At 46.8% G+C, this 16,894-nt stretch overlaps 1 protein-coding gene across 3 annotated transcripts in view; it reads left to right on the top strand.

Annotated features, from left to right (window-relative positions):
- The window catches only part of ATPSCKMT (ATP synthase c subunit lysine N-methyltransferase), a 105,178-nt gene that overhangs the window by 11,965 nt on the left and 76,319 nt on the right, over positions 1-16,894 (top strand). For 2 of the 3 annotated variants that reach the window (XM_075586207.1, XM_075586205.1), the window contains exon 2: positions 4,635-4,930. In XM_075586207.1, coding sequence (XP_075442322.1) covers positions 4,646-4,930 — 285 coding nt within the window. In that variant the 5' untranslated portion in view covers positions 4,635-4,645. Of the gene's footprint in view, positions 1-1,733; positions 1,855-4,634; positions 4,931-16,894 lie in introns of those variants that run through there. The other variant, XM_075586206.1, reaches the window with a different exon arrangement.

Below are 16,894 nucleotides of genomic sequence, written 5' to 3'. Positions count from 1 at the left end.
TAGAACGTAATTGTGCCGTTAAAAGAAAGTTTTATACTGGCCCGAAATAGTAGCAGCTCAACCCGATGAAAAATCTCCGACGATCCTTATATATGATAGTTGCAACAGGGTAGGGGAGCGCAATACATAAAAAAGAAATATACATATAATAATCAGTAACAATCATAAAATAAAATGTTGTGAACAAATGCGACATTGCATGCAGCTGCGTGCACGTAGGCGATGGAATGGGTGGAATGGGTAAGACTAAGATAAACTAGTGACTTACACGGCCAAGTGTAAATCAGTGTTACACAGGGTGTCTTTAATCCTCTCCAACTGATAATCCAAAAGAGTGAAAATTCCAAGTGCTCCGCTTCTAATGCTACTAGTGTATTTTAATTCGTACTATCCTGGATGTTTGTGGTACATGTGGGATATAACTACCTGCCCATACTGTGAGTGAAAGGCAACGCGGGGGGATATCTTGAGGACCCACATTCCATACAAAAGAAACCTTTTAAGGCTGGGACTCACACATGGCTGTGAGTCAATATATATATATATAAAAAAAGTGACAAAAACCCTCCACAGCAAAGCATACAGCAAATGGAAAACTGTATGCTTATTTGCATGTCATTTCCCAGAATCCCTTGCTGCAGTGGAAGTGCTGTGTGCTGGGTGATAATGGTGAAAGGCGGGGTTGCAGACCTGCCTAAGACTTGCAAATGAGCAATCAGTTATATTTCCATTTGCTATATACAGTATATAGCAAAATGGAAATATAACTGATTGCTCATTTGCAAGTCTTAGGCAGGTCTGCAACCCCGCCTTTCACCATTATCACCCAGCACACAGCACTTCCACTGCAGCAAGGGATTCTGGGAAATGACATGCAAATGAGCATACAGTTTTCCATTTGCTGTATGCTTTGCTGTGGAGGGTTTTTGTCACTTTTTTTTACTCACCATAACTTAACTAAGTATGGTAAAACCCATCCTCATTGCTTCAGCTTTGCATAGCCAGTAACCAACCCCCACACTGATGAGACCCATTAAGGTTGAAACAGCTGTCTGCGGGTGGGTTTACTGGCTATGCATCTTAACCCTGGCTGTGCTTAAAGCTGTGAACCATGTTTTTAAATGGTTTTGAAGCAAAAAGTGGCACTGTGTGCTTATTTGCATGTCATTTCCGAGAATCCCTTGCTGCAGTGGAAGTGCTGTGTGCTGGGTGATAATGGTGAAAGGTGGGGTTGCAGACCTGCCTAAGACATGCAAATGAGCATACAGTTATATTTCCATTTGCTATATGCTTTGCTGTGGAGGGGTTTTTGTCCCTTTTTTTTTTACTCACCATAACTTAACTAAGTATATATATATATATATGTATATATGTATTTATGTATTTTACATCACCACCTACGTCATCGCCACTACTACACTAGTAGCATTAGAAGCGGAGCATTGTTTGTCTTTTTCTATATTCAGATACATTGAAAATGACAAGGTCACTGTTTCTAAATATTTAGTAAGCATTAGTACAGTAAGTGCTAACCTATTTTTTCATTGGCAAAAAACTGTGATCTGGTTGAAAACTATTACCATTATTTCTAGTTTGGGTTTAGTGTCTCTGTAACAGGGTCTTATCCCTATTAACAGGCTTGCCTCTAATCCAGCAGTGTGCTGGTTAAATTGCACAGCAGCAATCAGCTAGTCTTCACCTGACTGATTTGAACTATAGAAAAACCCTGTTCCCAGACACAGGATTCCTTAGTCCACAACTGGGCTGACCTGGGAAACAAACAGAGATTCTTCCTGAGCTCACACATGAGCTGAACCGGGAAACAGACAGCAGAGAGGTTCCTGAGTCTCACAGGTGAGACTGACCGAGGAAACACAGATGTCTTGAGCCTGCCAAAAGAGACTGCACGCTGCCAGCAAGACACAGGGGAAAAGACTTCTAAGACCTGGATGCTGATATATCTTACAGTCTCGTTTGGACAAGTGTGATAAAAATGTTGTAGTTTTTGCGGTTTATTGACTGTATAAAGAAACCTCCCGCGAACAATCTGGAACAATGGAGCACAGCATTCACAAGCAAAATCAGGGCTGAATCACTAAACTGGTAAAAAAAAAATGTTTATTAGGACATCAGGACAATGTTACAGCAAAATCCAGGTAACTAACGCGTTTTGCGCATTAACTGTGCTTTGACAAATGCAGTTAATGCGTGAAACGCGTTAGAGTTACCTGGCTTTTGCTGTACTATTGTCCTGATGTCCCATAAACATTGTTTTACAGGGTTAGTGTTTCAGCCCTGATTTTGCTTGTGTGTGCTGTGCTCCGTTGTTCCAGCTTGTTTGCGGGGGATTTCTTCATTCCGATTTACTGGAAGCATGCCAAGAATAGATTTGAGTCAGTGAGCTCCGTGAGTAGTCCCTATCCAAGGGAACTTGCATTTTGTTTTTTTCCTTTATAGCTCATGTGTGAAGTTTCATTGTTAAGCGACATTTAAAATGTGGATCAAACTGCTACCAATTGCATTTAGGATGGCTAGTCATTATTCAAATAGACCCACTGATGACTGGAGGTTTTTTTACTCGCTACCCCTACGCTCACATACTTCCATACACTTTTCTCTCAATGACGGCAAAGATAATATATATATATATATATATATATATATATATATATATATATATATATATATATATATATATATACAGTGGTTGACAAATCACCAAAAAATCTACTCGCCACACAAAAAAATCTACTCGCCACCTAGTACCAAACGTGTGCTGCTTGGGCCAATATTTACTCGCCCGGGGGTTAAATCCACTCGCCCGGGGCGAGCAAATGTATAGGTTTGTCGAACACTGTATATATATATATATATATATATATATATATATATATATATATATATACATCTGAGACAAACCACAAGTGTCCACGGATGACTCTTATACTCTTTATTCGGATGCCTTATATATGCCTTAAAGCAGCAGTTCAAGCTGCTGTATAAAAAAGATTTATTCAATATGTGCATCAATACAATCCACACAATAATAAGTAATTAGCTAAGTTGCCGATCGATCTGTTCTCCTGTGATCGATCGGTGAAGATTTGGCTCGGGGGTTCACTAAATTCCTATCAGTAGAGCAGAAGAGGACCCAAGATGCAAAGTTCTGTGTGGAAGATCATGTGACCAGGCAGTGACTAGATACAATTGGTGCACTGCTAGAGAGAGGGCAGGGCTCAAACAGGGGTGTGCCAGGGCCTGTTTCAGAAGAGGAAGGGGATGTGACTTTGTAAATGACTGTTATAGAATCAAAAAATGCTTGTAACATTATAATATATGAATTTTTTTTTTAAATGCTACAATATTTTCTCATAGTGCAGAACTGATTTATTTTTTTTTAAAAAACACATAGGATATTGCTTGAACTGCATCTTTAATAAGGTTAAACAAACAATGGATGTGTTTTCATGTATTTGTACAAATACTTGGCTACCCAGTATATATCGCTCTAGAGCACTATATTGTGGGATTAATCTCCCCATTTTCTATATTGACTGTATAAATCTAAGTTTCAACTGTTCTAGGACATTAGATAACAAATAACACTAACCACCTTAGTGCCCTATAGCCATCCAGTGTACATCATGAGGTACGGCACACCAGTGGCACTGATGACGTACCCTGTACTTCATGGCTCTATGCTTGTTTTCTAGTAGTAGATCATGGTCAGCGCTTCAACAGCGATCTTCTTTCGACATCACCGGAATGACATTGAAATCATCTGATCACTCAGGACTGCAGTGATAATATCAGAAGCTAGAGATGAAGAAAATCATGGGTTTTAGCACTAAAGAACACAACATTATATTAGTTCAAATCACAGGCTTCTTCAGGGCTTACTGCTTTAAACTTTGGAAAAAAGGCATTAAAGCAAGAGAACATGTTTTTTGTCAAATAGGTTTGAAGCAGAGGGTCTCCAGGGCTGAACCGCATTAATTGCAGCTCCGAGACCCCCTGCTTCTCTACATACTTACCCCCGACTGTAGGGGGTGCTGGTAGCAGCTCAGCAGGTTTAAATGTCCAGGTCACGCGGGCGAATACTAAACCACAAGGGATGACGTCACAGCTTCCTATATGCCCGTGTGATGCGGGACATTTAAGCCGCCATTACGATAGCCCCACATAGCCCAGCTAGAGCTGCTACCGACACCCCCCTATGGAGGTAAGTATCTCGGAAAGCAGGGGTCCCCAGAGCTGAAATTAACGCAGTTCAGCTACGTAGACCCCATGCCCAATAACGCCTAAATAAAAAATAAAAAAAGGAAAGCAGGATTGGTGCTTTAAGTCTTGTAACATTTATTTGTACAGGATATTAACAAATTATTCTAATTTTACATTTTAGAGCAGAATTTAATTTCAAAGGGACTTGATTCACAATACTGTTAGTGATCTATTCACTGAAAAAAAGCTTGATCTTTAAGTAGATAACTGTACTGTAATACCCAGTAATTTCATATGTGGAAGGCCTCATTCACACCTTATTTTACTTCTACTTCCATTCTCCAGCTTTAGCACAATGGCGATTGTGTGTTTTCCTCAAAATGCATCAACACGTTTGTCATCTCAATTCACAGGTTTACCAGTCATGTCCAAATCCCTTTGTGATGACAGCAGCACACAAGAAGATTTTCCTCTGATTTCTAACACTGGCACAGCAAGGAAGAAAATATGGGGACTGGTTGTCACGGGTGTTGTGGGTGGGACACTGGTGACACTGTATGCAGTAGCTACTCCATTTGTTGCACCAGCGCTGAGAAAAGTATGTCTGCCTTATGTACCTGCAACGACAACTCAGGTTGAAAATGTGCTCAAAATGCTTCAGTCTAGAAGTGGACCTGTGGTCGACATTGGGAGCGGCGATGGACGTATTGTAAGTTGCAAACAGTCATGTCTTGTTTTTTGGGTCTTGTTTATTGAATTGCCTCCGCTATGTGTACTGTAAGTTATTATCTAGACAAGGAAATGCAGTCGTGGTTTTACATTTTAAGAACTGTTGGACACTTTAAAAAGATATATCGAGCGATGTTGACTAAGGGGGGATTTCAATGGCTTAGCTTATTACAAATGTACTTCTTACAACCTTAGCCTAATTATCCTCTACGCAAAAATACTATTGCTATGTTTGGACGTATCTTGCATATTTACTAAGCGCTGCTATTCCATGAGACACCTTCCTGAAGTCATGAAGTAACAGATATATGGGCATATTTAATAAATATGTATGCATGTATATCTTTATTTATATAGCATCCACAGTGTACTGAGTGTGTTACAAAGACAATACAGTACAGGGAATTGTAATAATAAGCACAATAAAGTCAGACACTAGGAAAGAAAATCCCTGCCCCGAAGAGCTTACAACCTAAGTGGTATGTTGGGAAACGTACACAGATAGCGCAGGTGAGGGAATGAGTGAAGTAGATGGCAGTGTTTGGCAGAAGTGACTGGTGCATCAGCCATGAGTCCAGACTATTGGGATGCTTCATTTAAGAGGTGGGTTTTCAGGTTGGTCTTGAAGGTGGGGAGAGAAGGTGCTTGGCATATACTGAGTGTGAAGGTCTTCCACAGAGAAGGTGCAGGGAGGGAAAATGGTTTAAGGCGAGAGAGAGCTGTAGAGGTGAAAGGGGTGGAAAGGAGATAGTTATGGGTAGAGTGAAGGAGATGAGCAGGGGCATAGCACGAGATCAAAGCTCATATGTAGGAAGGAGTAGATGAGTGGAGAGCCTTAAAGGTAAGGAGGAGAACTTTGTAGGTGATCAGAAATTTGATTGGAAGCCAGGAAAGAGATTTAAGGATAGGTTAAGAGCATGCATTACAGTTTTAACATTAAATTGACAGAAAAATGGGCGGATTTTGGCAATATTGCAGAGGAAGAAGCGATAAATTGTGGCCATGCCGTGAATATGAATGGGAAAGGAAAGAGTCAAATGTCACTCTTAGGCTGAGTCCACGCTGCCGCTGAGCTCGCTCATGCTTGGAGAGCGTTGATGTCACCAGCTCTCCAAGCATGAGCGATCGCTGTCCTGCAAATTTTTTAGAGCGGGAGGGGTGGCTATTACGGGAGGGGGCGTGTCATTGGCTGTATAGGGGCTGTCTGTGTTTCTGTGTGTGTATGTATGTCTCTCTTCCCTCATCTCTCTCCCCCCCATTGCGCTCTCTTTCTCCCCCCATTGCTCTCTCTCCCCCCCATTACTCTCTCTCCCCCCCATTGCTCTCTCTCTCCCCCCCATTGCTTTCTCTCTTCCCCCCCATTGCTCTCTCTCTTCCCCCCCCCATTGCTCTCTCTCTTCCCCCCCCATTGCTCTCTCTCCCCCATTGCTCTCTCTCCCCCCCCTATTGCTCTCTCTCCCCCCCATTGCTCTCTCTCTTCCCACCATTGCTCTCTCTCTCCCCCCTGTTGCTCTCTCTCTCTCCCCCCCATTGCTCTCTCTCCCCCCCATTGCTCTCTCTCCCCCCCATTGCTCTCTCTCTCCCCCCCATTGCTCTCTCTCCCCCCCATTGCTCTCTCCATCGCCCCCCGTGCTCTCTCTCACCCCCAGTGCTCTCTCTCGCCCCCCGTGCTCTCTCTCTCGCCCCCCCTGCGCTCTCTCTCGCCCCCCTGCGCTCTCTCTCTCACCCCCCTGCTCTCTCTCGCCCCCCTTCACTCTCTCTCGCCCCCTGCGCTCTCTCTTCCCCCTGCGCTCTCTCTTCCCCCTGCGCTCTCTCTTCCCCCTGCGCTCTCTCTTCACCCTGCGCTCTCTCTTCACCCTGCGCTCTCTCTTCCCCCTGCGCTCTCTCCCCCGCCCCCCCTGCACTCTCTCCCCCCCATTGCTCTTTCTCTCTCTCCCCCCCATTGCTCTCTCTCCCCCCCATTGCTCTCTCTCCCCCCCATTGCTCTCTCTCTTCCCCCCCCATTGCTCTCTCTCCCCCATTGCTCTCTCTCTCCCCCCTATTGCTCTCTCTCCCCCCCATTGCTCTCTCTTCCCACCATTGCTCTCTCTCTCCCCCCTGTTGCTCTCTCTCTCTCCCCCCCATTGCTCTCTCTCCCCCCCATTGCTCTCTCTCTCCCCCCCATTGCTCTCTCTCCCCCCCATTGCTCTCTCCATCGCCCCCCGTGCTCTCTCTCACCCCCAGTGCTCTCTCTCGCCCCCCGTGCTCTCTCTCTCGCCCCCCCTGCGCTCTCTCTCGCCCCCCTGCGCTCTCTCTCTCACCCCCCTGCTCTCTCTCGCCCCCCTTCACTCTCTCTCGCCCCCTGCGCTCTCTCTTCCCCCTGCGCTCTCTCTTCCCCCTGCGCTCTCTCTTCACCCTGCGCTCTCTCTTCACCCTGCGCTCTCTCTTCCCCCTGCGCTCTCTCCCCCGCCCCCCCTGCACTCTCTCCCCCCCATTGCTCTTTCTCTCTCTCCCCCCCATTGCTCTCTCTCCCCCCCATTGCTCTCTCTCCCCCCCATTGCTCTCTCTCCCCCCATTGCTCTCTCCCTCGCCCCCGTGCTCTCTCTCTCACCCCCCGTGCTCTCTCTCTCGCCCCCGTGCTCTCTCTCGCCCCCCCTGCGCGCTCTCTCTCGCCCCCCTGCGCTCTCTCTCACCCCCCTGCTCTCTCTCTCGCCCCCCTTCACTCTCTCTCACCCACTGCGCTCTCTCTTCCCCCTGCGCTCACTCTTCCCCCTGCGCTCTCTCTTCCCCCTGCGCTCTCTCTTCCCCCTGCGCTCTCCCTTGCCCCTGCGCTCTCTCTTCCCCCTGCGCTCTCTCTTCCCCCTGCGCTCTCTCTTCCCCGCCCCCCCTGCACTCTCTCCCCCCCCCATTGCTCTCTCTCTCTTTCCCCCCATTGTTCTCTCTCCCCCCCATTGCTCTCTCCCTCGCCCCCCGTGCTCTCTCTCTCACACCCCGTGCTCTCTCTCTCGCCCCCCGTGCTCTCTCTCTTGCCCCCCCTGCGCTCTCTCTCTCGCCCCCCTGCGCTCTCTCTCTCACCGCCCTGCTCTCTCTCTCGCTCCCCTTCACTCTCTCTCGCCCCCTGCGCTCTCTCTTCCCCCTGCGCTCTCTCTTCCCCCTGTGCTCTCTCTTCCCCCTGCGCTCTCTCTTCCCCCTGCGCTCTCTCTTTCCCCTGCGCTCTCTCCCCGCCCCCCCTGCACTCTCTCCCCCCCACCATTGCTCTCTCTCCCCCCCCATTGCTCTCTCCCCCCACTGCTCTCTCTCCCCCCATTGCTCTCTCCCTCACCCCTCCCGTGTTCTCTCTCGCCCCCCTTGTGCTCTCTCTCGCCCCCCTGTACTCTCTCTTGCCGCCCTGCGCTCTCTCCCCCGCCCCCCCCTGCGCTCTCTCCCCCCCATTGCTCTCTCTCTCCCCCCCATTGCTCTCTCTACCCCCCTCTCTCTCCCTTCTCCCCCCACCACACCACTCCGTTTGCCCCCACCCCACACCACACAGCAACAGTCCGTTTTGCTCCCCCACCCCACACAGCAGCAGCAGTCCGTTTTCCCCCCCCACCCCACACAGCAGCAGCAGAAGTCTGTTTTGCCCCCCCACCCCTCACAGCAGCAGCCCGTTTGCCCCCCGTAATTAGTACACGCCCTCTCTTCCCATTGGTCAGAGCAGGGTCATGTGACCCTGTTCTCAGCATGAAAGTATCTCTCCCTTGTCTCCCCAAGCACAACGCTTGGGAGAGCGTGTGTGCACGCGCATGAGCGCGCGAGCACAGCGGGAGAGGGGATGTGCCGATCCACATTGCTAAAGGTAAGCGTGCCAAGCGCATAGCGAGCTCAGTGCCAGCGGGGACTCAGCCAAAGACTACGCTTATAGTGCCGTTGATGGCGATGCCAGGCTACGGTCACTGGAAAAATCTAATTGAGATGACTTCCAGTGATCGCGAACAAGCCGTCACAACGAGCTTACTATAAGGCGGCGGCGGCAATGCATTTGTTTTGACGCAACGTCACTGTCGCTGGCACTATAAGCGCAGCCATAGGCAACGTGCTTTGATGACAGGATAGATGGTAGTACCGTTTACTGTGATGGAAAAGGGGGGTATTAGGCCAGATTTAGAGGGAAATATGAGGAGCTCAATTTTAGACATATTAAGTTTAAGACAGCGGAGCGCCATCCACAAGGATATAGCCAGGAGGCAATCCGAGACTTGGGACTGGATTGCAGGAGTGAGGGGGGATAGATATATCTGCGTATCATTTTCATAGAGATGATACCTAATGTCAAAAGAGTTGATGAGGTTACCAAGTGATAGTGTGTTCAGAGAGAAAATGAGCATTCCCGGAACACAGCCTTGAGGTACACAAACAGAGAGATCGACAGAAGACAAAGACATGTTAGCAACAGAGAGAATATGTGATGAGAGAGGTAAAATGAGAACCAGGATAGGGCTTTGTTATGGATACCAAGAAAATGTACAATATGCAGGAGATGAAAGTGATTAACAGCATCAAAAGCATCGGAGAGATCGAGTAGAATTAGTAGGGAAAAGTGACCTTGGGCTTTAGTTTAAAGCTGCAGTTTAAAATAATAAAATATATATATTTTTTTCCATTCAATATGTGTATCAATGCAATCTGAACACTGACAAGTGATTAGCTAAATTGCAGATCGATCCGTTCTCCTGTAATCGATCGCTTAAGATTCGGCGCGGTGTTCTTTATATAACATTTAGGGCTGCAGAAGATTACCCAAGATGCAAAGTTCTGTGTGGAAGATCATGTAACCAGGCAAGCACTAGATACAATTGGTGCCCTCTAGAGAGAGGGAAAAAAGGGTGTACCAGAGCCTGTCTCAGAAGAGGAAAGGGATGTGACTTTGTAAATGGTTGCTATAGAATACATTAGACGACAGAGAAGCCCAATGCTACGTCCAATATGACAAAAATATACAGTAAAATACTTATATATTCTCTTGAAAAAGGGTAATTTAGTTTAACCCTTTGGCCAAAGCGTTGTAAGCTTGCGAGCCACGACAAGGCAGACACCTGTTCGCAAGTCCTAACACTACCAGATAAAATACTAATATATCTCTATTAGGATTAAACCGAATCCTTTCCAATGCACGAGAAATGGAAGTGATCCTATGGACAATATTGGACAAGTCTAACCCACGCCGACTCTTCTCTGTCTTTGACGCTCTACTCAAACCACCCTCAGCTGCCTCTTCTTCCTCCATCTCCGCTCAGGACTTTGCTGACTATTTTAAGGAAAAGGTGGAATCCATGTGTCAGAACATCCCTTCTGTTTCTTCCTCCCATCCTACACCTCTTCCTAACCTCTTCCTAACTCTCCTCCTGCCTTCCTTGACTCTTTTTCCACTATCTCAGAGGAGGATTTGTCACTGTCGATCTCCTCTTCTACCTCTACCACTTGCTCTCTTGACCCCATTCCCTCCCATCTCCTAAAACCTCTTGCTCCTACTATAATCCCTATGCTCACACACATTTTTAACTCCTCCCTCTACTCTGGTACCTTTCCATGCAACAGTTATACCATTACTCAAAAACAGCAAACTTGACCCTACCTGTATTTCTACCTATCGCCCTGTCTCCCTCCTGCTTTTTGCCTCTAAACTCCTTGAATGTCTTGTATTCTCTCACTTGCTTCATTTTCTCAACACCTATTCTCTCCTAGACCCTCTACAATCTTTCTTCCGCACTGCTCACTCCACGGAAACAGCCCTCACTAAAATAACTGATGACCTCCATGCTGCCAAAGAAAGAGGTTATTACACTCTGCTCATATTACTCGACCTCTATGCAGCATTTGACACCGTGGACCACCCTCTTCTCCTTCACATTCTCCATACTCGGTATTCGGAACAAAGCTCTATTCTGTATCTCCTCTTACCTCTCCCATCGTACGTTCAGTGTCTCTTCTGCTAACACCACCTCCTCCTCTATTGATCTCTCTGTGGGGGTACCCCAGGGCTCTGTCCTGGGACCTCTTCTCTTTTCCCTGTACACACTCTTTCTAGGTGACCTAATAACATCTCTTGGGTTTAAATATCACCTCTATGCTGACGACACACAAATGTACTTTTCAACACCCGACCTTACACCTGCTGTACAAACCAAAGTTTCTGAATGTCTCTCTGCTATATCATCCTGGATGGCCCTCCGCCGCCTTAAACTCAACATGGCAAAAACAGAACTCCTCATACTTCCTCCCAAATCTGGCCCTACTACCTCCTTCCACATTACTGTTGGAAGTACGATCATTCACCCAGTAGCCCAAGCACGCTGCTTAGGGGTCACACTCGACTCCTCTCTCACATTCTCCTCTCACATTCAAAACGTTTGTAAAACCTGTAGCTTTTTCCTCCGCAATATCACTAAGATACGCCCGTTCCTCTGTTGCTCGACTGCTAAAACTCTGACTAAGGCCCTCATTCTCTCCTGTCTTGATTACTGTAACCTCCTGCTGTTCGGCCTTCCTGCCTCTCACCTGTCTCCCCTACAATCTATCCTAAACGCTGCTGCCAGAATCGCTCTGCGCTTTCCTAAATCTGTCTCCCCTCCTGAAATCCCTCTCCTGGCTCCCGATCAAATCCTGCATCTCACACTCAATTCTCCTCCTCACTTTTAAAGCTTTACACTCTTCTGCCCCGCCTTACATCTCAGCCGTAATCTCTCGTTCTGCACCATCCCGACTCTTGCGTTCTTCTCAAGGATGTCTTCTTTCTACCCCCTTTGTATCTAAAGCCCTCTCCCACCTTAAACCTTTTTCACTGACTGCCCCACACCCCTGGAATGCCCTTCCCCTCAATACCCGACTAGCACCCACTCTATTCACCTTTAAGACCCACCTTAAGACACACTTGCTTAAACAAGCATATTAATAGCACTGTGGATAATACTGGACACATGATACATAAAGCTTAGCCCCCTGCAGACGCACTTACCAGAACTCCCTCCTACTGTCTCTGTATGTTCTCCCTACCTACCAATTAGACCGTAAGCTCCTCGGAGCAGGGACTCCTCTTCCTTACTGTTACTTTTATTTCTGAAGCACTTATTCCCATGATCTGTTATTTATATTATCTGTTATTTATTTGATTACCACGTGTAGTACTACTGTGAAGCGCAATGTACATTAATGGCGCTATATAAATAAAGACACATACATACATGTGTTCAGTAAGAGATTTAGAAAAAAATAAGAATATCATCCAGATACACAATGACAAAACTGCTGAGAACATCCTGAAAAATCTCGTTCACAAATTCTTGGAAAATAGCAGGGGCATTACAAAGTCCGAAGGGATAACCAGATATTCGTATTGACCATCTCTGGTATTAAACGCCATCTTCCACTCATCCCCTTGACGTATACGTATATGTTTGTATGCTCCACAGAGGTCAAGTTTGGAAAAGATAGTAGACTTTTGTAGACGGTCAAAGAGTTCTGAGATAATAGGTAGGGGATAGCGGTTCTTAAGGGTGATTTTATTTAACCCTCTGTAATCTATGCATGGGCGGAGTGAACCATCCTTCTTTCTAACGAAATAGAAACCAGCCCCTGCTGGGGAAGAGGAATTTCTAATGAAGCCTTTTTTTAAGTTCTCTTGAATATATTCTGACATTGCTTTGGTGTCGGACATAGAGAGCGGATAAGACTTTGATTTAGGAAGAACAACTCAAGGCAAAAGATCAATGGGACAATCAAAGGGACGGTGAGGAGGCAGAACTTCAGAACGGACCTTATCAAATACATCTAAGAATTCCGAGTAAATCTCAGGAAGAATGTGCATGTCTGGTTTAGGAGTATCTACCCCACAGATATGTTGAACAGGAGCAATGCAGGAACCGGTATATAGGGGACCCCACCGGATTGGTTTCTTGTCTGTCCAATCTAATTGCGGATTGTGTTGTTGGAGCCATGGAAGACCCAAAATTACCTGCACCGAAGGTGAGGGAATCACATCCAGACTTATGCTCTCCTTGTGACTATCCAGCATAGAAAGAGAAAGAGGGAGAGTCTCTAAGGAGGAAGGCCGGATAAAGAGGACGTCCGTCGATGGCTTCCAACCCAACAGGCACCTGTTTTTTCACCATGGGTATTTTATTTCTGATGGCGAAATCTTGGTCCACGAAATTTCCACCAGACCCGGAATCAATGAAGGCGGAAGTGTGAGCGAGAAAATCAGGACCCTCAAGAGTAACCGGAAGCATGATCCGAGTTGGTAGAGTTTCCTTACTGTAAGGGGTAGAAAGAATAGTACCCAATGAGAACCCCTCATACCTTATTGGGTGTTGGCGTTTCCCGGCTTTGTGGGACAGCGAAGTACGAGATGCCCAGGTAACCCACAGTAGAGACAGAGACCTCCATTTCTCCGGCGTTGTTTCTCAGAAGCATTGAGCTGGTGACTTCCTAGTTGCATAGGTTCTGGAATGTCAAGAGGAGGAGAAAGATTTGAGGAGGCACTGCGGATAGGAACATGGGTACAGGAGGAGCGAGGACGATGGCGTTCGACCCTCCTTTCCTGGAGGCGCTGATCAACTCTGATACATACGGAAATAAGTTCTTCCAGGAAGGTAGGATGTTCCTGAGTTGCCAACTCATTCTTGAGGGGTTCGGAGAGACCCTGCCAGAAAGCTGCGGATAAAGCTTCATCATTCCACCCTGTTTCTGCGCCAATGGTCCTCAATTCGAGGGCGTAAGTTGCGACAGATTTATTGTCCTGTGAAATACGAAACAGAGCGGATGCTGCAGTGACCTTTCGGCCTGGAGTGTCAAAGATCTGTTTAAACTCTTGTTTAAAACATGAAAGTTCTGTGTAAGCTCTGGTCTTAGCTCCCAGATGGGGGAAGCCCATGCCAAGGCGTTTCCGGTGAGCAGGGCAATAATGTATGCCACCTTTGATCTATCAGAAGAAAAACGTGAAGGGGTTAATTCGAATTGTATATCGCAGTGATTGAGGAACCCTCTACAGCCATGGGGATCACCTGCATAAATGATTGGGCGTGGGAAGACGGGGTTCCAGGGGCAAAGATACCTCTGAGGTAGTAGCAGAGAAAGTTGCTGGTCTGATAATTCTGGACTGGGACTGACGTGCAGACAAAGAAGAAATCTCTTGCGTCAGGGAATCAATCTTATTCTCAACATATTGAAAGTGCTCAGCAATAGAGGCTAGGGCCTGGCCCACCTCAGGGGGGTTGACGTTCGTTTGGCTGAGCATACTGTAACGCTTGCACTCACCATGAACAAGGTGGGACCCCGGAACTGAGGTGGGAAAGTACAAGACTGCGCACCCACAGCAGTGGGAGCACGCCTAGAGGGTGGATAGTCAGCGTAGCCGGGTCTGGGTTGGAGAGAGTGGGTTAGTGTGAGTACTTGCCAAAGTCCAGGGGCGGAGCCAGTGGGGTGGTCAGTGTCTGTTGGGCCGTGGTCTAGGGTGTGAGCCAGGAGAGTGCTAGATTGTCCGTAAGCCGAGGTCTGGGATGGAGAGGTGCGGGTTGTCAGGTACAAGCCGTGGTCTTTTTCCAGAGGATGTCCAATAGTCACGCCGGGGTCTTTATCCAGAGGGGGTCCTATAGTCAAGCCAGGTCGGTACACAGGAAAGCAACAGAGAACACAGCAAGCCACAAGCAAAGCAAGGCAAAACAAACGCAGGAACACAAGGTCACAAGAGTTATGCTCAGCAGTCAGGAAGTGAAAGTCTTAATTAGCACACAGGAACCAATGAGACTGGGGCGGAACGGAGGTGCGGCCTCCGGATTTCAGGATAGTCTGCAGGAGACAAGGGGCATTCAGGATACTTGCCATGCAGCTGGGGAGCGGTGCACGGCGTCACGTGAGTGTGCGGCACGCCCAGGGGGCGGAGCTAGGCTCCATGGCAAAGGTAGAAGAGCTGCCGGGTGCGCGCACTCTGTAAACAGAGTGGGGATACACGCACGATCAGCAACCAGCGCAGAGGGCTGTGAAGAAGCAGGTAAGGAGGGAACACGACGTAAAGGACATGTTCCCCGATTCCTTACACCAGGTAGTTTTTGAGAATAGGTGTGACCACGGCATGGTTAAAGGAAGAGGGGAAAGTGTCAGGCGACGGAGGATTTCAAGATGTAGGTGAGAGTGAAGACTAAAACAGAAGAGATCTGATAAGTCGTAAGAGTATGCGATCGAGAGGGCATCTGTTAGGGGGAGAAGAGAAGATCAACTTAGAAACTTCCAACTCTGTAACCGAGTAAAAAATGGAAAAAGGGGTTTTAGATAGAAGCAGAGAGGAAGGGGTTGGAAAAGAAGGAATCTGCTTATGGATAGCACCTTGCCTTTAAAGTAGTTGGTAAACACTTGAGGAGAAGTGAAGGAAGGATGGGACGTGGGAGGAGGGAATCAAATACAGAGAAAAGGCAGCGTGGATTGGATTTCTGAGAAAAAGTAGTGTTGGTTTGCCTTTGTCCAGAGTGCAGGATACAGCGCAAGCTCTAGCCCACGCCGAAACAAGCACTAGGACGCCAATGCATATGTGCATAGTGCGCGCGCTAGTGCGTGCACACGCTACAGGGAGAGCGGTGCTTCGCAATACAAATAAGTTTGTATTTGTAGCGAGACGCTTGGAGGAGGAACGCGGAAGCTAGCACGATCCACTATGGTTGCGGCCTTAGACAGAGCTGAGTTAAAACAGGAGAGGAAAAATGAATAGTACAGAAAATCAGCCGGAGTGTGAGATGTGTGGTGCTTGGCAATAAGACACATCACTGGAACTCCCCTAGCAGCCTATTGACTATGATGAGCTGGAAGGTGTCTTATGGATTGACACCACTTACAAAAGTATGACCACTGTATCTTAAAGCAGCACTCCGGGTTGCATTTCTTCCTTGTTTTAATTAAAACAATGTGTTATAGGCGTGAAGCATGGGGTTTCCATTAACTTTAGCTCTGGAGACCGCCTTCTTCCCGAGATACATACCTTTGTAGGGGGTGCCGGTATCTGACAAGTTTAAAGGTCTTGGTCACGCGGGCCAATAGGAAGCCGCAAGGGATGACGCAGGACATTTTAAGCCACAATTTTGTTAGGCACACGTAGCCCAGTCGGAACTGCTTTTCCTCAGGAAGTATGGGGGCCCGAGCTGAAAATAATGGGTTTCAAACCTACAAAAAAAACTAAATAATTCAATTGAAAGAATCTTATATTTGTATAATTTACAAATATTACAAATACATTACAGTATTTTAATAACCTTTTTGCATTAGTAAATTAAAAAAAAAATGCCAAAAATGTAAATGATTGGGAATTGAAAAGAACACGTGCCATTATCAAATCTTTCTCAGGGAACTCCTGGTATAAACTCCTGCAGAACCAAAGGGTCTTATGGAGTACAGACATGACACCTTTGCAATAGGAAACATGTATTAAAAGGCCCTTAAGTGCAGGGCATTCACTTTGTGTTAGTCCTTTTTTCAATGGAGGCCAAACTTGCTGTAGCAATTATTTAACAGATATAGAGACACCTCGCTCAAACTTGAAAGATAATAGTGTATGTACAGTAGGTGTGTGCTAGCTGGGAGGTTATCAGATCGGAAGAAAAAGTACACTAGTGTACTTAGAAAAAGAAATCCCTTGGTGGTATGTATGTTTAACACAGCTCTTTTCAAAAGATTGGGCTTCATAGCAAATATCCCTCCCCTCTCCTCAGGCGATACGGAAAGACTAGAGATGCTATGGCAAATATACCCGACTCTGATGCGGGAAGCAGCATTAGTCTCTACAATTTAACACAACTCACTATATACATTCTCTATGATCAATGGCTATGAAACACGATCTTACCCTCTGGTTACTACCTTAAGGTGATTATACAAAGATCACCCCAATCTGTTTCACCTCAGTCCTGAACACTGCTTAATTCCCGGTGTTAAGCAGATTGATAATAAA

The sequence above is a fragment of the Ascaphus truei genome, chromosome 2 (genome assembly GCF_040206685.1).
Source record: "Ascaphus truei isolate aAscTru1 chromosome 2, aAscTru1.hap1, whole genome shotgun sequence".
Classification (NCBI taxonomy): Eukaryota; Metazoa; Chordata; class Amphibia; order Anura; family Ascaphidae; genus Ascaphus; species Ascaphus truei.
This window is presented reverse-complemented; position numbering and strand designations above follow the sequence as displayed.